Source organism: Lactuca serriola, chromosome 2 (assembly GCF_051521515.1).
Source record: "Lactuca serriola cultivar US96UC23 chromosome 2, Lser_US96UC23_V15, whole genome shotgun sequence".
NCBI lineage: Eukaryota > Viridiplantae > Streptophyta > Magnoliopsida > Asterales > Asteraceae > Lactuca > Lactuca serriola.
Window position 1 is genome coordinate 4,750,650 of NC_136409.1, and position 27,141 is coordinate 4,777,790.

Genomic DNA, 27,141 nt, shown 5'->3' on the forward strand with positions numbered 1-27,141 from the left:
CTAACTTTTCCCACCATAAAAGTTAACTCAAACACTTTTTTACAAAAAAAATCATTTTATCACCACCATAAGTCAATAAGTCATTTTGAAGTTCAAATCAAATCCCAAACACTTTCTTAATCTTAAAATAGGTAAAATTTGATGTTAAAAATTATTATGTATTGAAAAAAAATACATATATTTTGGCCTATTGACACAAAAGCCACCATTGATATGTTGTTTATAATTTAACCATCGAAACATGTTATTATTTACGGTAACTTGAAAATTAAACTCAGTTACAAGTACTAGTCTGTTTCAGTGGTTTAACTACAAAAAATGTCAATAGAACCAAAATATAAGGAATTTTATACATATTTCCCTTTTACTTAACTTAAAACTCTCATAAATTATTTATCTTTAATAATATATTTAATAATTTTCATTGTTTGCTAATAAGTACAATAATTCTATAATGTTCTAAGATTTAAAATGTCTTATAGAACAAATAATCTATCATGGTAATTAGATGTTGTTGGAAATCGAGATAAAACTTATTTTGCAAACAAACAAAGTTCAACTTTTGAGACTATATTTTCAATTAATTTATCAAAAATATTTTATACTACAACTTTAAAATGGAAAAAATTAGAAAAATCGATACAATTACAGATGGATAAAAACACTAAAATTATTCAAGGCTTTTTAATCTCTAAATCATTCATCATTTATCATTTATGATTATTAAATTTTATTAATTAAATTACTTGATCACTACAACCGTTCAAAATAACACTAAACCTAGAATTATATTATATTTTATTATGTACAACCAAAGGTGATTTAGTAATATTGTTTAAAATAATTAAGATTTTATATATAAACTAAGTGTAAAAGTTAATATGTTAATGTTAATAACAAAACTATTTTAAACAACATATATTTTTCAATATTTTTATAATACATTTTTAATTTGTGCAATACACTATCATTCATCTAGTTGTAAATATTAGACAAATACTTGGGTGTAAGCTTCAAACCCTTATATAAAAGAAAATAGATCTCCCACATCTATTTAGTTAAAAAAAAAATTATAATTGCATGAATATAATGCATAATTGAACGGTATAATTGAACGGTACGTCCAGTAGGGACAAAATATTAATATCCATGAAGAACAAGCGAAGCTAGCAAGTCATTATCAAATCGTATTAGGTAAGGATCGGGATCCTATCCAAAACAATCTTGCAAAAAATAACTTCTGATTGCTAGCGTTTATTGGTTTGCTTTATATCATATCATGGTTTCCTACAAGTTTTACATTTGTATTTTCACGCTTTTGTAGTCATTTGGTTAAAGTCTAGAAAAAGATATTTTCATGGTGATATGTCATCTCAAAAAATGGTCAATTAACCGTTACAATTTTAAATCATAATATGATTAGGATATCCACAATGTATAGAGTTCAGTGGATTGCCACATCATCATTCTACAATCCATACAACCATATAATATTTTTCTTTACAATGCATTGAACTCCACAAAATTCAATAGAATGTTACAAAATGCAATTTATAATAAATATTTAATAATTAAAACTTTTCTTTTTCCCATTGAACTCCAAATCCATTAAATACCAAAGTGGCATCTCACAATGGTTGAGTTTCATCCATTGAATGACACATGGACTTGCCACCTCATTCAACTATTCCATTAAACTCACCATTATGAATGCTCTTAGTTTAAACGCATATTAAACACCCCTTAAATTCAAGCACATACTGCACAGAATTTGGAAAATAAGTCAAACTTTGATAATAAAAAAGTCAAAAGTCCAACAATCCAAGAAACAACTCTACAAAATAACTTAAACAAATCTCATGGTGTTTTACAAAGTTAGATGTCTCTATGTAATCTCTGCTGAGAAGTATCACTCGGAACAAACACCGGAAGTTGCCCGCCCCGCTGTGATCTCCCCTGCTGATAATAACTCGACGTATTACCAGCAATAGTAGCGGTGCTGGTGGTCTCTCTCTGTAGACCACCAACACCGCCGCCACTAGGGCCCACAAGCGGCCCACCAAAGAAAATTGATTGACCCGTATAAGTCAACTCCGTCCCCGAACCCTGCACCAAACCACCACCACCACCTACCGCCCTTGTCGTGGCGGCTGACACAAACCTCCCTGCTTCCTGATCCCAATACACTGACGACGACGACCTCGTACCGTCATTCACCAACGCGTTTCTTCTAGAAACCGGTGCAAGTGCCGGTACGGATGCCTGCACAGGTATTCGTACCGGAATCGGTGCGGATGCCTGAACAGGCATCCGCACCGGCCCAGGCTCGTTGGACCAGGGAGACTGGTTCCCAGAGGACTGATACATAGGGTTGAAATGGTCACGGTTAGGTGTTGGGCTGCTTAAATTACTGATCTCGGTGTCGTCACGGCTAGCTCGGCTAGGTGGATATGAGCTTTTGGAGGCGTGAAATTGGTTATGGGTGCTGGTTGGGCTGCTTTTTATGCTGACATTGCTTGATGATAAATGGTCAGGATCGAATTGAGTGTTTTTTGTAGTGCCAAGTGGACGGAGGACAGAAGAGGAAGCTCGAGCTTTGGCACCGGCTTTCATGGCTTCTGTTGAATCGAGTTTTGCGAGTTTCCATGCACTGATTCTAACTGGGCGTTGTGGTGGTTTTTTGCCCTTGTTGTCGACCGCATCTGGATCGACTGTTGATGGTAGCCGCCCGGGTTCGAGATGAGGGATGACTTCGTCCTGGTGACAATATTATAGGGTTATTATCGTAATTTCACAAGTTTTATTATGACACATTCTAACATGATAATTTTGTCTAGATACTTGCATCTATAAATCAATCAAAAATTATACATCTGTTAAACTTATGGAATCACATGACTTGCTAATTGAATAAAGTATGGCAAAAGCAGAAATCTTTGACTTTTTTGGTGAAAGTCAAACTTCGGGTTATTGGCTTGGGATGAAATTGGTAATGTAATTTACCAATATACCAACATTACACTACCATAATTCAACCAACTGTTTATATTTTGCCAAGTAGCAAATTAAAAGTAACTATTTACCTAATGTGATGACCATAGTTTACTGGTATTATTGATTTTTGTAATATGATTCCTTATTTTGGTTTTGCTCAAGGGTATGTTAGACATTTGACTAACCTTCAAACATACTTTATATCAAACTACGTGTTTGGAAAGGAGTGTAAATTTCCTCAAAGTAAAGGTAACACAATGCTATCTTTCAGTGGTGTTATTATGTTATTATTATGGTATACAATGTTCCCTTATTCCATTATTGCCCCAAGGGTATTTTAGACATTTGACTATCCTTTAAACATTTCATTAAGCTATATCTCCCGGACAAAGTGTAAATTTTCTTTTAAGTAGGGAGCAACGAGTATATTTTGTGGATATTACTAATTTTGGCCTAGAAAACACCCTTATTTTGTGATTGCTGAAGGGTATTTTAGACATTTGATTTTAGAGGTCTAGAACCAGGCATGGGTACCTGGTGATCCATAAAGATTCTTGGAGGGGTGCACCAAGCACCTTTATATTGCAAACCCAAACCAAGAGAGCTTCGGCCACTCATAGCAGTGACAGCAGAGCTCGTGGGGGAAGACTGCAAGCTTTGTTGATCCATTCCATCTATCGAGGGCCCCGCAGGTTCACTTTGTGTCCTCATGGCAACAACATATTCATATGTTGTTATACCCTGCAATCAAGTAACCACAAAAAAAAAATGGTTTTTTCAAACAATCAAAAAACCATAATGTCAGACTGCCAGTGTGAGCAACGGATACCCACAACTGGCAAGTCACTAAGACCGGTCCCGGTTCCAAATTGGAACCAGGACCGGTCCTGGTCCCATTGGGGTAAATTATTATTATTAATAATAATTATTATTTAAAAAAAAAAAAACAAAACGAACCTTGCGAATTAGGATAATGTGGAAAAAGAAGAGTTCTCCTAGCGGGATGGTGGCTAGAAAAGCGACAACCGTACATATAGCCTGCATGAAGAAAAAACAATTATACATTTATGGTTATGATTTTTCTCATTGTTTAATAATTATTTCTTTTTTTATTTTACCAATTTGGTGTGTTGACAATAAAGTATAATACAAATGGATCTAATTTCACATACATAGGTTGAAATTGGCCTAAGAAATGTGTATGGTTGTGAAAAGTAATAAGCAAATGAGTTACATAGACATTTAAAAAAATGGAAATGATTAGAAAAAAGTGGTTATAGATGCTTAAAGAGAGGAAACATACCACAACAGTTGCAAATGGGGCCCGACTAAATCCATCCCCAAGTCTATTAGCAATCTGATCTTCTGTAGACCCTTTATTAACAAAACACCGAACAAGAACCGCGATTCCAACTCCACAATCAAAAGTAAGCTGAAATTAAAAATAAAAACCAAGATTTAAACTAGAAAGCTTAATGTAAAAAGACATGAATGCCCTCCTCATCCTCATCATTGAAAATAGCCCTAGAAAGCTTGTTCAGTATCGCATGAATCAAAAGTTACAATTTATTGTATCGCTTACCCAGACAAGGCCCATAGCCATTAAGCAGATGAATGTAAAGTAATTTTTCCTCCCCACGCAATTGTTCAACCACTGCATATAATAAAGGTATGGAAGAAAATTAAATTATGAATTAGTTATGCGAATCATGAGGACTTACATATATGATATATATTAGTATAAAACTATTAATAAAACGAGGTTTCATTTTCTTGAGTAAAAACAATTTAGGAGGTTGTAAACACTTAAAGTATCGATTGGAGTCAAGAACTTACACGACAATGATGATCAAATCCATCAACACATTTATCGCAACTTCTGCAGTGTTTGCTAAACTTACGCACCTATAAAAAAAAATCAAAAACAAGATTTAGAATAGTTTGTTCATTTTATATCTTAGATTACTTTTTTTATATCATTGCATGGAATGGAACTTTTTCAATTAGTATGGTCAAAAAAAGTATTTATGTATTTCACCCTAAAATAAACATAGCTTGTGACCTGAAAAGTAAGGAATTGGAATGAGAAAAATACATTACTCTAAAAGGACAAGAGAAAGTCAAACAAAGTCAATACCTCTGCATTACATAGAGTGCAAAATAAAGCCTCTTCTTCTCCTCCTTGTTGCATCTCTTCATCATTACGACAATCTTCTTTCACAATGCAACCACAAAGGACCCCCAAAACTTTTGAACAACAACTCGGACTATTGTTATCATATATTCCTTCATTTTGAAACCCTGATTTGCTAGCTTCTCCAACAGAAGACGTGTGTCCTGAAATCAGAATATATTGTCTGAACAAATGATGTTTATAAAATATTCACACATGGGGAAATGGAAAAGGATAAAATAAATGTAACTAGTCATGACTTATAGGGAAAAAATCTCATTTCCATGACTTTCTCTATTCTTTCTACATTAACTGATGTATGGACAAACTGCTGAATGAATGAATAAGGCACGTCTGGAGTGAATGAACTGACAGAATCGGAACAAATGACCATTTTACCCTTCTATTCACCAAATCCTATTGCTACAGATTTAACAAAAACAGGGATACAAGGGCTAAAGGAAACGTCTGAATGCTTAAAAAGACATCCTCCTCACTTATAACCTATTTAGACATGTTTAAGGTATTTAGTCAAAAATGTTTTCATTAAGTGAATAATGTATGAAGTCTATTAAGTCAAAAAGAAACATGCCCCAAGTCATGTTTAAGTCAAACATGTTTTTATTAATCATTAATGTGATTAATGTACTAACTCCACTTAAACATACAACACCTTAGTGAATTGGAGTTGAACTAATTGATAATCAATATAAAGCATGATAATCAAATACACTACTCTATTTATAGAACTAACTAAGATTCACAAAATACCAAAACTAGCCTCCACTAAAACAATAATCATAGAGCAAATTAATAAAATAATAATAACAAATAAAATCACTAACCATGAGCTTCTGTACCATTTTGTGATCTATTTGGTGACACCCTTCCAGGTTCAATTAGAATCCCCGGGTCAGCAGGGTCAATAGCTGTGCATCTTACATAAAGCACAAATACACTCAGAGCCTAAAACATAATTCCATATAAAAAAAAAACAAACCATTAGCAAAAAAAAAAAAAAAAAAAAGAATCGGTGTATAATATGTATATAATTGATTATAAATTATAGCCAAAAAGAAACATTTACCAAGAAAGAATAAACACCAATGGCCACATGTTCATAAATATCCTTTCCAAGAAAAGGAGAGAAAAACGCGTAGAATGCTACTGACAATAAGAAGTACACCGTGATTGCCACAACCTGTATTATAGAAAAAGGGGTCAAATGCAAGAAATAGCAATGCACTTATGTTGATTTGTTTATTATAGAATCCTACTTTCATTATGTTTCTATTACAGCATTGTACTTTGAAAAATCTACCCAATTATAGCAATACCATTCAAATACAAAGCAAGTTTCACTGCTATAAATGGGCACATTTTTCAAAGTATAATGTCTTAATATGAAGAAAAAAAATTCAAAGTATAAAAAAAAAACTTGTGAATACAATGGTATACACACTATAGTAGAGAGGAATGAAAGTAGGGCACCTCTTGTCTTTTTTTTTTTCATATAGAACTAATATATTGAAACACTTGATGATGACATGGGTAGATTTTAACCAGTTTCTATTTCAGCTAAACTTTTTAATTTTTACCCGTTTTCCCAGTTAAATATAACACAAAATCGATCCATTTTCACATAAATTGATAAAATTTACCCTTTTTAGACTCGAAAGAACCACAAATGCAATAATTCTGAATCAATACTTAGATTTGACTTACAGATTGAAACCAAATCTTTTTATCTTTTTTTCCATTTTTTTCTCTAATTTTTACGGTTCAACACTTAGCAACAATGATTTTTGTTTGGTAAAAACTAATGATGATTTTGATTATCTAATCAGATTTTGAGAAGCATTTAAGAAGTTTTGCTACATAAATATAAAATTACCTTACTATCCCCAATTCCGACTTCTTATCAAACAACATTCCATAAGAACACACACACCTACAAACTAATCAAGGTAGCAAATTTCGCAAAAAAATTGTGTACCTGAAAAGTATGAGCAGGAAGTTCCCATCCATGGCGCCTAGCCATGATCAAAAACCGAAGTCAAAGCCCAAATCTCTCGAATCAAAGAACATTCAAAGTCAAACGAACCATAACAACTCCAAATTCAAACAAACCCCACAAATAACTAACACACAGAAACCACCAATGTATGGTCTTCAGTCCTTGACTCTCTAAACGAGGAACATATGAGTCGAGTAGAAGAGATTTGATCTTGACCCAGATGTTAAAACCGCAAAACAACCCGACCCGTAGCTTGATTTCTCAAATTCTAGGGCTTTATTTGTAGGAACTGATTTATCGATCAATGAGACGTGAGGGAAAGAGATTGAATGTGAGGGTGTTGGTATGCTAAAACTACAATTTCAATCCTAAAGTTGCACAATTTCTTGGGGGTTGAACGTTTGTGAACTGGTGTGCGTAAAAGTACGAGTATTTTGTAGGCCTGCATCAAATTTTGAAGTGGTAATATATAGTCAAAGTTCACACACAGTCAGAGGCCTTGCCGGCTGTAGCCTATCAACTAAAGTATACATCTTTTTAAACTTTTTCTCTTTAGAATGAATATAAAAATAACGAAATGATGTATAAGTTTTATGATTTTGATTCGTTTACATGTAAATAAATTAAGTTGTGCTTTATTTTTGAAAATTCAAAAAATAATATTAAATGATTCAACTAAAGTATGTAGGTTAAAATCATTCAAATGTATTTGTAATGTATGAAAAATATTTAAACTGTTTTATTTAAAGTTTTAGATTATTAGGCTTTAAATTATATTTATATATTACTTTTTTATAAATATATATATATAAAAAAAAAAAAAAGGTTGAATTTTGCTTTTCAACGTGTTTAATATGCTATTATATATATATATATATATATATATATATATATATATATATATATATATATATATATAACTTTATTAAAAATATTTAATACACAACATGAAAATCAACTTTTTTTTTAAATAACTAGTACTATTTTAAGCTAATCAAATATTAGGTTTATAAGGTCACCAATAAAATCTTCTAATGACTCATAATCTAATCATAAACTAAGCATTTGTCCAAAATTTAAACCCTAAACTCTTTGGAAGACACATTTTCGAAAGTGCTAGGATATAAGTCCTTTGATGCTAATATTTTTGTGTATGAATTAAATCAATTAACTTTCATTCTACATACGAAAAATGAAAACCCTCTATTTATTTCTTTTTCTAAAAAAAAGTAGTCAATGTGACTTTTATTATTATATTGTGATGTGATGTGACCCATTTTTAGATCTTGTTTCTTATTAATCTACACTTCGTAGAAATGTGATTACTTTTGAAGCATTTCCTCATCATTATCTTTGGTTTCTACTAACTCGAGGGCCAATTACAAGCACATATTTTGTAATGGTGATTGGAGTAATAATTGGAGTAGTTAAAGGTGTGGTGGAAATAGAAACCGAAGATACGGGTGGAGGTGGTAGAGAGGTTTCGATTATGGAAGTTGAAACAACCGAAACGGGTAGTTTCGGTGTCAGTGTGGGAGTTGGCTGTTTTGGTGGTGTTTGTTTTGGTGAAGGGGGTGGAGTAGGAATTTTAACTTCGTCTGGTTTAGGAGGGGATTGTTTTGGTGATGGAGGTGGAGTTGGAATCTTGTCTTCAGGAATTGGAGAAAGAGAGCGAGGTGGAGTATTACCTCTTGGAGACTCATGTGGAGAGTCGGATTCTTGATCATCCTCGTTGTTAGATGTTGAAGGAGATGGACCCTTAGGTTTTCGGGTCATGCGCTTGATCTTCTTTGGCTTTGATAAACTTTCGGTTTTAGTCTTTCTTTTCTTGCTCTTTGAAGGCTAGAAACGGTGTATGTTGAGCAACCACCCAGGTTCATGAATAAGAAATACCCTGATTATTACTATGTGTTAGATAAAGTTGTTTATGGACTGAAACAAGCACCAAGGGCCTGGTATGAAACATCAACTCGTTTTCTAAAAATGTATAAATTCAAGCAAGGTTCGGTTGATCCAAACTTCTTTCGCAAGAAAGAAGGCGAACATCTAATGATAGTTTACATTTATGTCGATGAAATCATCTTCGGCTCCACGAATCCTAGCTTAACAGCTTAATTCAGGAAGCTGATGGAGACTAAATTTGAAATGAGCGCAATGGGTCCAACTAATTTTTTTTCTTGGGTTGGATATAAGACACGGATCAGAAGGAATTTTTATTAACCAGGAGGCCTACATGAAGAATCTATTGGCAACGTTTGGTATGACGGGAGACTCGAAGGTGAAAGTTCCCATGGCGTTTGGCACTAAGTTAACACCATCTTTGGAAAAGCCTGTTGTTGACATGACTCTTATCGTCAAATGATAGGATCTCTCATGTATCTAACTGCTAGTAGACCGGATATTATGTTTTATGTTTGTTATTGTGCCTGGTTTCAGGCTAATCCTAGAGAACCTCAGATGGTGGCGGTGAAGAATATTTTTCGCTATTTGAAGCGAACCTCATCGCTCGGTCTCTGGTATCCAGCAAAATCTGGGTTCTTTGTTCAAGCCTTTTCTGATGCTGATCTGGGTGGATGCGGTCTAGATAGAAAGAGCACAACTGGGGTATGCTAGTTCCTTGATGGTAAGCTTGTTAGCTGGCAGTCCAAGAAGCAAACATATGTGTCTCTCTCAACAGTCGAAACTGAGTACGTAGTTGCTACTTCATGTACATCACAAGTAGTCTGGATACAAAGTCAACTTAAAGACTATGGATTGAGTATGAAGAAGATTCCTCTTTATTGTGACTCTGAAAGCGCGATAAGAATTTGTCACAATCTGGTGCAGCACTCAAAGACAAAGCATAATGCACTAAGGTACCATTTCATCAAGGACCATGTTGAATATGGAAACGTGGAAGTCCATTTTGTTAGGTCCTCAGAACACCTTGCTGACATCTTCACTAAAGCCTTACCAGAAGCAAGCTTTAATAAAATTTTGTAGGGTTTGGGAATGATCGAAGCAGAGTCGGTACCGAATCCTCAAACATCTCTCTGAAAAATTAGACAAGCGAAATAGAGCGAACGCTCAGCCTATTTCAGTTCCGGAATTTTAGAGAACCGAAATGAACCGAACGCTCTGCTTATTTCGGCTCCTTAATTTTTGGGAACCAAAATGAACCGATCGCTCGGTCTGTTTCGGCTCCGGAATTTTAGGGAACCGAAATGAACCAAGCACTCTGTTTATTTCAGCTCCTCATTTTTGGGGGACTGATATGAACTGATATCTCAGTTTATTTCGCTTCAATTATTTAAGGTTTAAGTTCGGCTGTACCTTTTTGTACACTTTCTTTTCGATCTCTTTACTTGCTTTATTTTTTCATTTATCTTTATTTCCAACTTGTTTAAAATTATTTTTGCTTATTTTTGTTTTTATTATTTTTCAGAAATTGCAAAAATCCAAAAAGATTTTATTTTTGTTTTTATTTATTTTTATTTTTTTATTTATATAGAAAATTTGAAATTCCAAAAAGATTTTATGTTTTTGTTATCTCTTGTGATCTTCTCTATTGTTTCGTTTTCTATTTTTCTTGTGTGTGGTTTGTGTGTCTCTTCTTCTTTTATAGGTATCAAGTACACAGCCATAATATGAACTCCAGATGGGGTAGGTATGTCAACTTCAATATGCACTAGCTAGGTGTCCCTAGAAGCATGCTGTTGCATGTAGACCAAAGTCTCTAAAAATTGAAGTGAGGCCTTAATGATTCAATCAGTACCTATCATCTCTTCCCAATCAGGCCGCTACATTCACTCTGAAACAACCCAAAAATTTTGTTTTTCAATGTAATCAAAACCATAATCTGAGTATCATAACATAAAAACATATGCGATGTATCCCAAATCATAATAAAATATTGTGCGGAAAAACTGTATCATACTATATCAAATCAAGACAACTAAAACCATCCCCAGGATAAAAGCTAAGCTGTGGTGTGTGCGATGCTATCACCCCGAGCTCTTCCCTTTGCTTGCGGAAGTACCTGAAACCAAAACTGAAACTGTAAGCACGAAGCTTAGTGAGCTCCCCCAAACTACCACATACCATACAGTATCATATAAACACATATTGGGCCTGGCCCACTGCATCGGGCCGAAGCCCGAAAACTGCATCGGACCGAAGTCCGGAACTGACTGGGACCTTGTCCCCTGCATCGGACCAAAGTCCGGAACTAACTGCATCGGACCGAAGTCCGGAACCGACTGGGACCTTGTCCCCTGCATCGGACCGAAGTCCGGAACTGACTGACTGAACATGGCATATCATAACACATCATCTAGCATTAACACATATACTGCATACTACATCGAGCCGTAGCCCGGAACACATAACACTTAACACATAAAACATAGCATACAAATCCTGTCTGAGCCACGAAGGCATTAAACATACTAGCTACTGCATCGGACCAAAGTTCGGAAACTACTACTAACTGAACGGGCCGGCATTGTGGCCTTAGACCTATCCCTACTGGAAGGAAACTCACCTCGTAAACTGGCTGCTGAGTGTGTGGCTCTGGAAGCTAACGGCTGCTGCTCCTGTATCTCCCCGGCTACAAGTCCATAAACACACTCAATCAAATACTAAACACTGCACTTGGGTAAAATGACTCTTTTACCCTTGGTCAAAGTTACTCTTATTTGGACTGACTCGCCGAGTTGGGCCACCCAACTCGCCGAGTCCTACTCTCACTTTTCAATCCTACTCACTGCTACTCGTCGAGTATGGCATCGACTCGACGAGTACCCTCTTGATCCAAGAACTCAGACAATCTTCATCCGACTCGCCGAGCCGTATGAACATACTCGACGAGTTGTTCTTGATCTTAAGGAGATTGCCTTGGACTCGCCGAGTTGTATGAATAACTCGCCGAGTCCCTCCATTACTGAGTCTACCTTCAACTCGCAGAGTCCACTCTCTAACTCACTGGTTCCACTCAACACTGCTAAAAATGAAGGAATCGGGGACTCGCGACTCAACTCGCCGAGTCGTTCTTCCCGACTCGCCGAGTTGCCGCCATGCAACTGTTTTTCACCCGATTTTGCTTGAATCCAACACATAGAAATGATAGATCTGAGTCCAATAAGCTGGTTTACCACGTAAAGTTTCCAACTTTACGTGTACAACACATGAATAAGGGAAAATAAGGCTAAAAGATGCATAAAAGGGATAGATCTAGGGTTAATATGCAAAGTATCCTCATAAAGGCAATAGATCTGGACTATGGGACTTCTCAATGAATAGATCCAAGGTTATCTCAGATTATTAGGGCGTTCATGAAAGCACAAGGCTTGGAACAAGCATCAACTAGTTCTTAGAAGAGTTCTAATGGAGGTTTAAAGCATAAAATAAGAGGGGAATCCGAAAATACCTCCAAATAACTCAGATTTGCCCTTGGATCTTGCACAACTCTTCTTCTCCTTGCTCCTTTCTTCTTCTCCTTCTTCAAGCCTTCACAAATCACATAAAATCACTTATAAACTCTCAAGGAAGAACTAGGGTTTTTCTCACAGTGTTCTCAAGGTGAAGGAGGCAAGAATGGGGCTATAAGGTGACTTAAATAGTGGGCAACCCGGGGATTTAGGGTTTCACCCAGACGGATGGACTCGCCGAGTCCGGGATATGGACTCGCCAAGTCTCCAGCTAACACGTGCTCGAAGTCGCGACCCTACTCGGTGAGTCAGGCTATGAACTCGCCGAGTCCCTCTTGCAAATCTTTAAAACAATTACTAATAAATTAACATACCGGGAACGGGTCGTTACAATTCTCCCCCACTTATCTCAGACTTCGTCCTCGAAGTCTGCTACGGCTGGATCTGCAAATATCTCCGGGTAGTGCGCTCTCATCTCCTCCTCAGCCTCCCACGTCCATTCAGACCCCTTCCGGTGCTGCCATTGTACCTTCACTAGCTGAATTACCTTGTTCCTCAAAGTCTTGGCCTTCCGATCCAGAATCGCGACCGGTCTCTTGATATAATTCAGGCTGCTATCAAGCTGAATATCCTCTAGGGGAACGACTGCTGACTCATCCACCAAACACTTCCTCAACTGCGACACGTGGAAGGTGTTGTGGATCTGACTAAGCTCCTCAGGAAGATCTAACCGATAAGCAACCCGACCCACCCGGGCCAAAACCCTGAAAGGACCAATAAATCTGGGGCCCAATTTGCCCCTCTTCCGGAACCTGATGACACCCTTCCAAGGTGAGACCTTCAGAAGGACCATATCTCCCACCTGAAACTCCAAGTCCGAACGCCTCCTGTCAGCGTAGCTCTTCTGCCGACTCTGCGCAGTTTGCAGCCTACTACGGACCTGCTGGATCAACTCAGTCGTCTTGAGCACCACTTCTGTGCTCCCGATGACTCGCTGACCGACCTCGACCCAACAAATCGAGGTCCTACACTTCCTCCCATACAGCATCTCAAAAGGAGGTCGATCAATACTCGCATGATAACTGTTGTTATACGAGAACTCCGCTAACGGAAGATACGTATCCCAACTGCCCCCAAAATCTAGAACACATGCCCTCAGCATGTCCTCAAGAGTCTGAATCATCCTCTCGCTCTGCCCATCAGTCTGGGGGTGGAAAGCGGTGCTGAAATGAAGACGAGTACCCATCTCGTCGTGGAACCGCTTCCAGAATCTGGATGTGAAACGGACATCTCGGTCTGACACCACCGATACCGGCACTCCATGACGTGCCACAATCTCTCGCACATAGATATCGGCTAACTTTTCCGCCGATATACTCTCCTGAATCGGAATAAAATGGGCACTCTTCGTCAACCGATCCACTACTACCCATATCGAATCCACTCCGCGTGCGGTCCTGGGAAGCTTGGTGACAAAATCCATGGTGATGTCCTCCCATTTCCACACGGGAATGTCTAACGGCTGCATCTTGCCGTGAGGTCTCTGGTGTTCCGCCTTGACCTTCCGGCAGGTCAAGCATCTCTCAACATACCAAGCGACGTCCCGCTTCATGCAGGGCCACCAATAATCAGGTCGAAGATCTCGATACATTTTCGTCACCCCTGGGTGGATAGAAAACCGAGACTTATGAGCCTCGTCCATCAATACCTGCCGCACTCCACCCCAGTACGGTACCCATACCCTCCCATGAAGCGTCAGCAAACCCCGACTGTCATAATCGAACGAAGCTACTCGGCCCACTATCCTCTCACACTTCTGCCTCTCCTCCTTGAGGCCCTCCATCTGAGCCTCCTTGATCCGCTCCAACAACGGAGTGATCACTGTCATCCTCATACACAGATCTCTAATAGGGGCCGCCGACACTTTGCGGCTTAGGGCGTCGGCCACCACGTTCGCCTTCCCTGGATGATAAAGGATCTCACAATCATAATCCTTCAGCACGTCCAACCACCTCCTCTGCCTCATGTTCAGACTCGGCTGATCCATAAGATATCGCAAGCTCTTGTGATCCGTGTATATAGTACAATGGACCCCATAAAGGTAATGTCTCCAAATCTTGAGGGCAAACACAACTGCCCCCAGCTCCAAATCGTGGGTAGGATAATTAGCCTCGTGAGGCTTCAACTGTCTCGAGGCATAAGCTACCACATGGCCTCGCTGCATCAATACTGCTCCCATACCTGTGATCGAAGCATCACAATATACTACGAAGTCCTCTACTCCCTCTGGCAAGGTAAGGATCGGAGCCTCGCACAATTTCTGTTTGAGAGTCTCGAACGCCGCCTGCTGCTCAGGCCCCCAACGAAATACCACCGACTTCTTGGTTAGTCGGGTGAGCGGCACTGCTATCTTGGAGAAGTCCTGAATAAATCTCCGATAATACCCTGCCAACCCTAGGAAGCTTCGAATCTCGGATGGAGACTTCGGGACCTCCCACTGCATCACGGCCTCTATCTTGGCCGGATCTACCAAAATACCCTTCTGGTTGACGAGATGACCAAGAAACTGCACCTCGCGCAACCAGAACTCACACTTGGAGAACTTTGCGAAGAGTCTCTCCCTCCTCAAGGTCTCCAACACCTCCTGCAGGTGCTCCTCGTGCTGCCCCTGTGTCTTGGAATATACCAAGATATCATCTATGAATACTATCACCGACCGATCCAGCATCCGTCTGCACACGCGGTTCATGAGGTCCATGAACGCGGCTGGGGCATTGGTGAGCCCAAATGGCATCACCACGAACTCATAATGACCATACCGGGTCCTGAAAGCAGTCTTCTGTACATCCTCATCTCTAACCCTCATCTGATGATAACCGGAGCGTAGATCGATCTTGGAGAACCTAGATGCTCCCTGAAGCTGATCAAACAAGTCATCTATCCTCGGAAGTGGGTAACGGTTCTTCACCGTTACCTTGTTCAACTCCCGATAATCAATGCACATACGATGCGACCCATCCTTCTTTCTCACAAACAGGATCGGCGCTCCCCAAGGCGAACTGCTCGGCCGAATGAAACCCTTGTCTAATAGCTCTTGCAGCTGTGTAGACAACTCCTGCATCTCAGGGGGAGGTAGTCGATACGGTGCTTTGGCTATCGGAGCCGCACCAGGAATTAGGTCGATCCTGAACTCAACCTGTCTCTCAGGAGGTATCCCCGGCAAATCCTCGGGAAATACATCAGGGTAGTCTCGAACAATAGGAACATCATCAATCGTCATCTTGCCCTTCTCCCGGGCATCCAAGACGTAAACTACAAAACCGGCGCAACCCTGCTGAACATAGCGCCTCGCCCTTGCGGCGGAACAAAAGGTCGGTCCTCGCTGGGGCCTCTCGCCCTGAATCACTATCTCTCCCCCACTGGGAGTGCGAACCCTCACTAGCTGAAGCTCACAATCAATCACCGCCCCATTGGGGCTTAGCCAATCCATACCCACAATAACTTTATTCCCTCGCAGGGGAATAGGAACCAGGTCCACTGAAAACTGCTCATCAAATATCTGAAGGGAACACCCTCTATGTACTCTGCCGACCCTCACGGTCCTATCATCTGCTATCTCAACCTCTAATGGACAATCCAGCTCCCCTGGAGCTTTGCTAAATCTCTTGCTAAGCGCAAGCGATATGAATGATCGGGTAGCCCCCGAATCGAACAATACCAAAGCAGAGATGCCGTTCACCGAGAACGACCCTAAATAAAACATATCATCAAGTAATATTCAAACGATAATGATAATTAAAAGGTGAAGGAAAGATACATACCCGTCACCACATCAGGAGTCGCTCGCGCCTCCTCTGCTGTCATCTGAAACGCCCTGCTCTTCGCCACTGGCGCATCAGATCGGCCCTGCCGGCCATCCGTAATCCTCAAGGTGGCAGGGGCAGGTGCAACCACCTTCCCCGCTGCAGCTAAACTGGGACACTGGGACTTTTTATGTCCCCTCTGATTGCACTGAAAGCAAATCAGATCTGATGCTGTAACCGTAGTAGCAGGGGCCGTACAATCCCTGCTCAAATGCCCAATCCGACCGCACTTGTAGCAGCCGGAACTCCCTGCCTTGCACGCCCCCTCGTGCAATCTCCCACACTTGCCACACCGATCGTGGCTCTGCTGACTCCTGGACCTGTGATCTGAAACCTTGGGCTTTTTGCCCACACTGCCTGAACCCGAAACCGCCTCCGGTTTCCTCTTCTTCTCCATCTCGAGATCAATCTCCCTCTCCCTAGCTCTAGCAATCATGTCGTCCAGCGTTTTACAACTGGACCGGCTCACAAACATGCGGATATCACTCCGCAACATCTCATGATAACGGGCCTTCTTCATCTCCTCATCGGCTGCATACTGAGGAACAAGTAGAGCCCTCTCCCTGAACTTGGCGGTGATATCCGCCACCGTCTCTGTAGTCTGGGTAAGGTCCTGAAACTCCCTAGCTAGCTGATGCACCTCAATGATCGGTGCAAACTCCGCCCTGAACCTAGTAGAGAAATCAGTCCAGGTCATGGCATCCAATGCTGCATCATCCCCGATGGCATGTCCAACCTCCTCCCACCAATCCCGTGCCCTGCCCTTCAGAAGACAAGATGCCAATCTGACCTTGTCCCCCTCGGGACACCTGCTAGTGCGGAAAGCGTTGGCCACATCCGCCAACCATCTGGTACTTGCTATGGGGTCCCGCGCCCCATGATATTCTGGAGCTCCGCATGCCCTGAACTCCCTGAACGTAAGTGTGCGCGACCCCATCATGGCCGCCATCTCAGCACAAAAACCACCCAATCTCTCATCCATCAGCTCTAAAATACCCTCCTTGATCGAACCGAAGATCATAGGAGTCTGCTCCAGTATGATGCGGGTAACCTCAGAAGAAAGGAACTCTCTGGTCTGCTCATCCATCTGCCCGACCTCCGGGCCTGATCCCGATCCTGATCCCCCTCCGGCATCTGAGCTGCCGACTGCTGGTCTCGGGCGCAAAACTACCATTCTGAAACATATCATAACAACATCAAAACACTGAAATATCACAAGGGATCATGATACTACTACTAGCTTCCTGGTCTTGTCTTGGCCTTCCTTGATTCGAGTACAGATCCTCTGCTTTCAGTAGTACGGGCCCATACTACCTTCCACATCTATCCGTACTTTCCTCAAGGACTGCCTTGACTCCACCAAGTCACTTCTACTACTGCTATTCTCTGCTACTCTCATCCTAGGCTTGCCCTAGGGGAAACCTCAGACTTAACACAATTGGTCCTCAGCTGCTGAAGGTCTCCTCATAATGCCAATTAGCCACTACCTAAACACCATCACATGTGATGAAGATCAGATAATCCTTCAAGTAAAAGACCCGTCCCTATAACGGTTGGACTCAAACAAGAGCTGCGCAATAGGGCCAGTTCCAGCACTCTGGGATTATTCAACCCTGACCACATGTGGTGTGACGTGTTCACCTAATGGCTAACTCCCATCACTCAGATTCCCACAAAGCACGAAGCAAGCAACATTCGGACAAGGGAAACATACTCAAGCAAAACTATTCTCGTAACAAGAAATTGCACTAGCATAGGATGCTAAGCTCCCACTATCAGGCATAACCTAATCAGGCTATCCTACTGCTGTCTACTCAATTCTAGCATGCAATACTCATAAAGCTGTAATACATAAAGCAGGCACATAAGGCATTCTCCTAGCTCCTTAGTCCTATTTTAGCATGCTGTTCTACTGAAACTGAAACTGAACAAATAACTTGTATGGGTAATTTGGGAGTACTTACTTGAGCTCGGCTGATCACATGCACACACCTCTATCTCGTTAAAAAAACGATTTCTTTCCTTCTAAGTGCTTTCAAAATTCTTTTTGTAAAACGTTTTTATTTATTATTTTTTTTTAAAAAAATAAATAAAATCTTTTATTTCCCTTAGTTTGAGTTCAGATACACCCGGAAGTGTATCCGAATCCCTCAAACTAGGGCTCTAATACCAACATGAAACAACCCAAAAATACGACCCAAAAATTTTGTTTTTCAATGTAATCAAAACCATAATCTGAGTATCATAACATAAAAACATACGCGATGTATCCCAAATCATAATAAAATACTATGCGGAAAAACTGTATCATACTATATCAAATCAAGACAACTAAAACCATCCCCGGGATAAAAGCTAAGCTGTGGTGTGTGCGATGCTATCACCCCGAGCTCTTCCCTTTGCTTGCGGAAGTACCTGAAACCAAAACTGAAACTGTAAGCACGAAGCTTAGTGAGCTCCCCCAAACTACCACATACCATACAGTATCATATAAACACATATTGGGCCTGGCCCACTGCATCGGGCCGAAGCCCAAAAACTGCATCGGACCGAAGTCCGGAACTGACTGGGACCTTGTCCCCTGCATCGGACCGAAGTCCGGAACTAACTGCATCGGACCGAAGTCCAGAACTAACTGCATTGGACCGAAGTCCGGAACTAACAACATCGGACCAAAGTCCGGAACTAACTGCATCGGACCGAAGTCCGGAACCGACTGGGACCTTGTCCCCTACATCGGACCGAAGTCCGGAACTGACTGACTGAACATGGCATAGCATAACACATCATCTAGCATGAACACATATACTGCATACTACATCGGGCCGTAGCCCGGAACACATAACACTTAACACATAAAACATAGCATACAAATCCTGTCCGAGCCACGAAGGCATCAAACATACTAGCTACTGCATCAGACCAAAGTCCGGAAACTACTGCTAACTGAACGGGCCGGCATTGTGACCTTAGACCCGTCCCTACTGGAAGGAAACTCACCTCGTAAACTGGCTGCTGAGTGTGTGGCTCTGGAAGCTAACGGCTGCTGCTCCTGTATCTCCCCGGCTACAAGTCCATAAACACACTCAATCAAATACTAAACACTGCACTTGGGTAAAATGACTCTTTTACCCTTGGTCAAAGTTACTCTTATTTGGACTGACTCGCCGAGTCCTACTCTCACTTTTCAATCCTACTCGCTGCTACTCGTCGAGTATGGCATCGACTCGACGAGTACCCTCTTGACCCAAGAACTCAGACAATCTTCATCCGACTCGCCGAGCCGTATGAACATACTCGACGAGTTGTTCTTGATCTTAAGGAGATTGCCTTGGACTCGCCGAGTTGTATGAATAACTCGCCGAGTCCCTCCATTACTGAGTCTACCTTCAACTCGCAGAGTCCACTCTCTAACTCACTGGTTCCACTCAACACTGCTAAAAATGAAGGAATCGGGGACTCGCGACTCAACTCGCCGAGTCGTTCTTCCCGACTCGCCGAGTTGCCGCCATGCAACTGTTTTTCACCCGATTTTGCTTGAATCCAACACATAGAAATGATAGATCTGAGTCCAATAAGCTGGTTTACCACGTAAAGTTTCCAACTTTACGTGTACAACACATGAATAAGGGAAAATAAGGCTAAAAGATGCATAAAAGGGATAGATCTAGGGTTAATATGCAAAGTATCCTCATAAAGGCAATAGATCTGGACTATGGGACTTCTCAATGAATAGATCCAAGGTTATCTCGGCTTATTAGGGCGTTCATGAAAGCACAAGGCTTGGAACAAGCATCAACTAGTTCTTAGAAGAGTTCTAATGGAGGTTTAAAGCATAAAACAAGAGGGGAATCCGAAAATACCTCCAAATAACTCAGATTTGCCCTTGGATCTTGCACAACTCTTCTTCTCCTTGCTCCTTTCTTCTTCTCCTTCTTCAAGCCTTCACAAATCACACAAAATCACTTATAAACTCTCAAGGAAGAACTAGGGTTTTTCTCACAGTGTTCTCAGGGTGAAGGAGGCAAGAATGGGGCTATAAGGTGACTTAAATAGTGGGCAACCCGGGGATTTAGGGTTTCACCCAGACGGATGGACTCACCGAGTCCGGGATATGGACTCGCCGAGTCTCCAGCTAACACGTGCTCGAAGTCGCGACCCTACTCGGCGAGTCAGGCTATGAACTCGCCGAGTCCCTCTTGCAAATCTTTAAAACAATTACTAATAAATTAACATACCGGGAACGGGTCGTTACACACTCAAGTCATAAGCTACCCTACTCTTCTTAAATAAGTCAAGAGTTTTCTGCTATGTCACTCTTTTAAAGCAGGGTTACTTTCTGTTCTTTAACCACCTCCTAATATTCCCCATCTACTTTCGGTTCATCAAAGTAACCCTTGAGGCTCTTAGAGATTACCACTGAGGTTTATGGTTACACAAACTTTGAGTTAATGATCTTAGATGCGTACACCACGTGCTAAGTGAGACCCAAAATCCAACACCACTACTGAATTGACGGTGAATATTTATATTCAAGAACTCACTTGTTACCAAATGAAGTCTCTTTTATTTTCTTGCGTGATCTTTATGAAACTATCTAACACCAAGGCATTTCTTCCCAAAAGATCCAGTTTATTTTTTGTTTTTGAGATTTCTATTATAAATCATGTTACTTCCAAACTATCCAACCTACTTGTTCAACAGACCACATCGATCTCACAAGTACTTCATCCAACGTTCGGTCTTATATTAAGTATCGACGTTCGGTTGAAGATTAACCACCAACTGTAGCCTATGTCTAAAAAGAAGCCTTTCAATGTTTCTTAACAAACATTTGATCGTATTCTCACGGGAAACCACACAAGCATTTCAAGTCTCTTTTGACTTTGGAGGAAGAGATTCATGCTCGGGATCCTCTGCTCTATGTCGTATTTGACATTACTAACCTCCCATACACTTATTACTTTATTTCTTATTCTTTGGCACACTAATGCACGAAAATCTTCATGATTTTCCAAAATTCTGGCACATGACAAATATGAGCTGTTTTCACTTTCGGCTCTAACCATTGAACAAATTTATGGAAACGAAAGTGGTATTCTGTACCATTAATGAACAGCGGATCAGGTCAGTTGAATGGATAAGAAGTTGAAATGATTTTTTGGATAAGTTCAAGAATGGGTGCGTGAAGTTGAAACGGCTCCGAAACCTTCGCCATATGACGTCCATCTAAGGAAACCAAGCTGTGAAATCCAGCTTTTCCAGGCACTTTTTCAGAGATCTTCTCATCATTATGGCATGTTCTTTATCTCTCCTAGCAATTGTATATAAAGGAATCCACGCACCACTGTACCTTCTCCCTATTCTCCAATTCTCTCAAATACAACAGTGATATTAAACTGTTCATCTTCTTCACGAGTTTAACAATGGCGGAATCTTCATCACTTCAAGAACAGACTGCATCGTCGCCATTGCTCACGATCAAGCCCAATTAGAACATGATCATTCAAATGACTCCATTTATGTATGATTCATCATGCTTCAAGTCGTGGAATGTCTCAAGTATTCTCCTCTGGTAATCGCTCTTACACAAGTGGAATGTGTTCCAATGTCGTTGTTGTCCTAGGTGTATTCTTCAGTGACTTAAGTCAAAACCAAGGAGAGAATCTACTTTCATATTCTTAATCACAAGGCTTCCATCACAAAAAGGCGATTTGTTCATTGCTAGGGCTTGCTGTAGACGCCTCAATCATCTCTCCCGATTTCATCATTACGACTCGACTATTTTCGATGTTTTATGAGATGGGCTACACTGAGGTGCTTACTACCTTCACCAAATTCAAGAAATCATGCTTACCTCCTCAATGGAATGGGTTACTCACTCTTCTTCACTAGGGGTTAGCTGAGCGTGTTGGTGGGTCTGATGGTTCGAACAAATGTTTTATGACGATTTTGTATGGTCTTTACAACGGACTCAACCTGGACTATAATTCATTGATCTGGACCCAACTGGTTCAGAGCTTGAACTCTTCAACGAAGCATTCAGAAATCTTGTGTGGTCGTATTTGGACTCTTGTCACATGACGAGCTATAAACTCTCTTGAGATTCCGCTCATGAAGGATACCTTGCTCTCCTTTATCTCAACATTTCATACAAGGAATATCATAGTAGCTGATCCAACCAGGTTCTTTCACAACGGTTCTATTCCGTAGACTATGTATCAGTGTGTCTCTTCAAAGAATATGGTTATTTCAGAATACAAACTTCTTCCTCCCAAAAGTCCACGCAAATTAACTCCAGAGATGCAAGCTGATATGGAGGAGGTTGAGAAGCCAGTTAAAAGAGGAAAGAAAGTTAATCCCAAGAAAGACGCAACCGAAGGTCCCTCCTCCAAACCAGCCAAGTCCAAGAAAAGAAAAGTGAAGCAGATGACTCTTCTACTCCAAAGAAAGTGAAGAAAATGGCACGATGAAAACAAACTCCTTCACCTTCCCGTTCAGAAAAGAATGATGACCAGTCTGCTGGTGAGGAAGAGTAAGAGCAAAATGAAAGTTCTCCTCGGGGGAATACACCTCCTCGGTCTCCAACTCCAGAGAAGGTTGTTAATGATTCTATTCCTACTCATCCTCCATCTCCACCGAAGACTACTTTTCAGGATTCGGCTCCACCTCCACCTACATCAGAACCTTCTTCTACAATTGCTCCATCACCACCTGCCAGCTCTACTCCTATCACTACCGCTCCATTACCACCTCCTATTTTTTCCAATCAACTTTCACCATTACACCTATCATCACCTCTACCACCGATTCTTCAATAAAATTTAACACATCTGATGTGGGGGCTAAGACTAAAGATCCTCCTATAGTCACCACCAAACCAATTTCCCTAGCTCCCTCCAGTGATTCTAATCCAGTTCTTGGAGGAGCCGAATTTGAGTTTGATTCTACTTACTACAGTCCATATAGAATCCCAAGTGATGAGGATGAATATGCTCTTGCGACCAAGAAACATATAGACAATGTAAATGAAAAGCTTGATGCACTGATTGAGTCATCTAAGAAGTGCAATGATGTTGTCATGAAAGCGGTTTTGGATACTGATTTGCACCAGTATCATGAGTCCATAGACAAATGCATTGCTGCAGTGGATGATTCTACTTCCTTGTGCAAGAACGCTACAGCTGATGTCAAGGACCTTATTCATGATTCCAGGGTTTTCCTTGATTCTCTCAAGGGTCATGCTGAGACAAACGCTGCTAAAGTGAATGCATCAGTTACTTCCCTATCTTAGTCTTTTCAATGAGAACAAGCCAAATTTGAGACTCTTCGGTATGATGTTTTTACTGATAACAAGACTTTTCAGGCATTTTTTGACTCTCGATTAGATAAGCTCAATGCTGATTTCCAGGTGGAAAGGAAACTACGAGATGATCTTGCTCAACAGATCACTATCAATGAAGTGCATAAGGCTGAAATTGCCAGAGCAGAAAAGAGATCATGCTGTTAAAAACCGAACGAGCAGTTTTTAGAAGCTGTGTTGGGGATATTCTTATCAGCTACATAATGTGATTCAAGCTCATGACACAATTCTTATGCTTACCATTCACAATCATCTAACCTCCAAACTCCTTCTAGCAATTGAACTCTTACGAGAAATGAAGGGTGTTTCGTAGAGGATGGCCACTCCGCAACAAGGGGAGAAGGTACTGTGAAGATCCTCCTGATGTTAAAATGAAGGTGACTGTAAAAATCGAACCGAAGGATAATGTACCTTCGGGTTCTGGTAATAAAAAAAAGAAGAAACATGTCATTGGGGAAGATGATGATAGTTAAGAAGATCAAGAAACTATATCTGAGATCCTGAAGCGAAAGAAAAGATATCAGGAGCTAGAAAAATCTTCGAGTTGCAAAGGAATAAGAAGAAAGAGAAATAAAGAAGAAAGAAGAGGATGATGCACTTAGTTTGCAAGAAGACGTTGTTCCCCCCTAGGACTAGGGATACACCAATTAAAGAAGCTATAGAGTTTCCAAGCACATACTGGACGGAACCTGTGACTTTGTTTGGCTATGATAATACGAGGAATTCACAGTTTGATATGCCTATAACACAAAAGGAATTCATCTTTCATTGTTTTGATTCAACTGCTGAAGTCCCTTCACCTCATCCTCAAATCGACTGAGAACTTATGCCTATAACACAAAAGGAATTTATCTTCAGTTCGGTCAGCCTCAGTACTTGACCTGGAGCGCACAGAAAATTACAACGGTCAAGGTGCTGAAGCCTTTCCCTGCAGGGAAGTTCATTAATGTTCAATTCAAAATAACCTGAGGTTCAGATAACTTGGTTTCTTTGATTTCCCTGGCAGATCTTCCGAATTTAAATCCTCATGATTGGATCCTGCTGTTTAATATTTTGCTCTCTAATGTGAAATAGTATGATCCGATCCTAAATCATCTGAAGAGGATGTTGGTTTCCTACATCCATGAAGTTGCCAAGATGGATCAGTAAATAGCTTCTGTTTTGAGGAAGAAACCAACAGTGGAGCCTATTGCAAAGCCAAGAGATGTCAACAAAATGCGTCTTGGTCAGATTGACTCTGCTCACCTAACTGTTATGTTCACAATAGATAAAGGTGAAAAGTTTTTGTTTCTCTTGTTGACAAGAACCTGTTCTCCACCGATTGCTGGGAATTCATTATCAATCTTGTTCATCGGTGTTAGGAGAATTCTGCTTCAGATAAGAAGAACTTCACGGACATGCTTCGGTGGTACATCACATTCAGGCAAAATCTTTTGGCCATCATACCGAGCGTGTTCAAGACTATAAAGAAGTCTGTTGTAGCTCAATCGAACTGAGCTCACGGCACCATTGACACAAAGGGGGAGATTGTTGGGTATTATGTGTTGCATCATGGGCCCTTCTTTTGTATATCGGGTTTGGGCCTGTCCAACTGTGATTATAGATTAGGGTTACGTTATACATATAGTGCATGCATGTATGCCTTACAAGACATGATAGTCATTAATTATCTCTGTTGGATTGTAACCCTAAACACCTCTACAGTCGAAGTTCTTAATCGAGCTCTTATGAGGTGTTCAAGTTAATCATTCGACATCAGTTACACCATTCTTGCGTTCATCAATTCTTTATCTTTATTTTTCTACTTGAATCTAACGATCTATAAGAATTTTTTATTCCAATAGCACTCATGAATATTGCAGCGCTCATGACAGTCTTGATTCATATCTGCTTCCAGCATATGACTGACTGTGGATGGTTTGAATAACTTAGTCATTCAGGAATAACGACCTAGTTATTTTGGAAATCAAAACATGCAAAGTGAAACACAAGGATAATCAAATCCAATAAGGTCTCAGAACTTATGAATATAAATAAAACACCTTTTATTTATCACCATATTGATTACCCATCATTCATTGCATACTGTTTCAAACTCTCAACTTTATACTTGAATTAAAACAATAGTTGTCCCATGCTCCGAGCATGTACACTATGTTTTCTAAACACTAGTCATGCGATACACCAAGTATGCACATTATGTTTTTCCAAAAATTAGTTATGCCATACACCAAGTATGCACACTAAGTTTGTCTATGATCTTTACTTTGTGAAATAGACCGATTGAACATAATTCCAATGATTCTCATTTCACAATCCCAAATCCTTACCGAAAATGCAGGAATTCCAAATTCCTGCCATTTGCCTAAATCTGTTAGATTCTAAACTTATATGCATTGATCCTCTTGCAATGATTACGCACTGATTCACCATGACATGTCAACAGACATTACAGAGTCTTCCAATGGAGATCAACTCAATGGAAACGAAGTCTCATATTCAAAGTACATTGCTTTGAACGTCCTTCTTGCATTAAGTTTCCTAATCTTACACAGATTTAATGAATAACTTCCACCTATGGGAACATTTCCACATTCCCATTTTGACTATCACTCCTGAACAAGAGTTGCCTCTTTTCAGAATATGTCAATATGGTCCTTCCAAAATTTAGAACCTTAGATTGTCCTCGACAATTGCTTAATCAAATTATTCATATCCAGTTCTAGTAATTTTTCCATTTTAATGTTCTAGGCATTTGGAAAAATTTAGAACAGATGAATATTATAGCACATGCAATTGATCCTATATCCAAAGCATATGGGACACGATTCATGATATCTCACATAAAGACATGATATTAGACCAGTCTTTTTGCTATAATATTTCTATTTCTATTTGCCATGTTTTCATAATTTAGATTATGAAAAGGGATGATGTAATCGTAATCGAATTTTAGAACGCAAATAATGGACTCATATATAGAATTTCCTTATGTTGAGCCATTCCAACATAATATGCATATATATATATATATATATATATATATATATATATATATATATCCTTGACTAAATATGATTAAAACCTCAATATAAGCTTTTAGAGTTGAAATGAAGTATTATTTCCTCTCCTTTAATTATAGCAAAACAACTTTTTCCCAATTGAAACTTTTGTTTTCTATAATTAACATTGATAAATTGAAACACTTATCATAATTGTCATGCTCCCACTAACATGAGAATTATCAACATAACACTTATGCTCCCACTAGCTTTGACATGTACTCAGAAAATCAGTTAGCCTTCTAGAAATCAGTACTTTAT

General features: G+C 40.0%; 1 protein-coding gene across 2 annotated transcripts; it reads right to left on the minus strand.

Annotated features, from left to right (window-relative positions):
- Positions 1 to 1,770: 1,770 nt before the first annotated feature.
- On the minus strand, positions 1,771 to 7,671 carry LOC145085906 (protein S-acyltransferase 21-like). Of its 2 annotated transcripts, none has more exons than XM_079023592.1 (10): positions 7,164 to 7,671; positions 6,255 to 6,368; positions 6,028 to 6,133; positions 5,132 to 5,331; positions 4,831 to 4,899; positions 4,577 to 4,648; positions 4,298 to 4,426; positions 3,952 to 4,032; positions 3,529 to 3,735; positions 1,771 to 2,757 (listed from the first exon to the last, which is right to left on the minus strand). In XM_079023592.1, the coding sequence occupies exons 1-10, from the start codon at positions 7,206 to 7,208 to the stop codon at positions 1,876 to 1,878; spliced, it is 1,905 nt and encodes a 634-aa protein (XP_078879718.1). In that variant the 5' UTR covers positions 7,209 to 7,671; the 3' UTR covers positions 1,771 to 1,875. The 2 variants fall into 2 exon arrangements, with proteins under 2 accessions (XP_078879718.1, XP_078879717.1); XM_079023591.1 differs by having other exon boundaries at positions 6,013 to 6,133; positions 7,164 to 7,669.
- Positions 7,672 to 27,141: the final 19,470 nt, after the last annotated feature.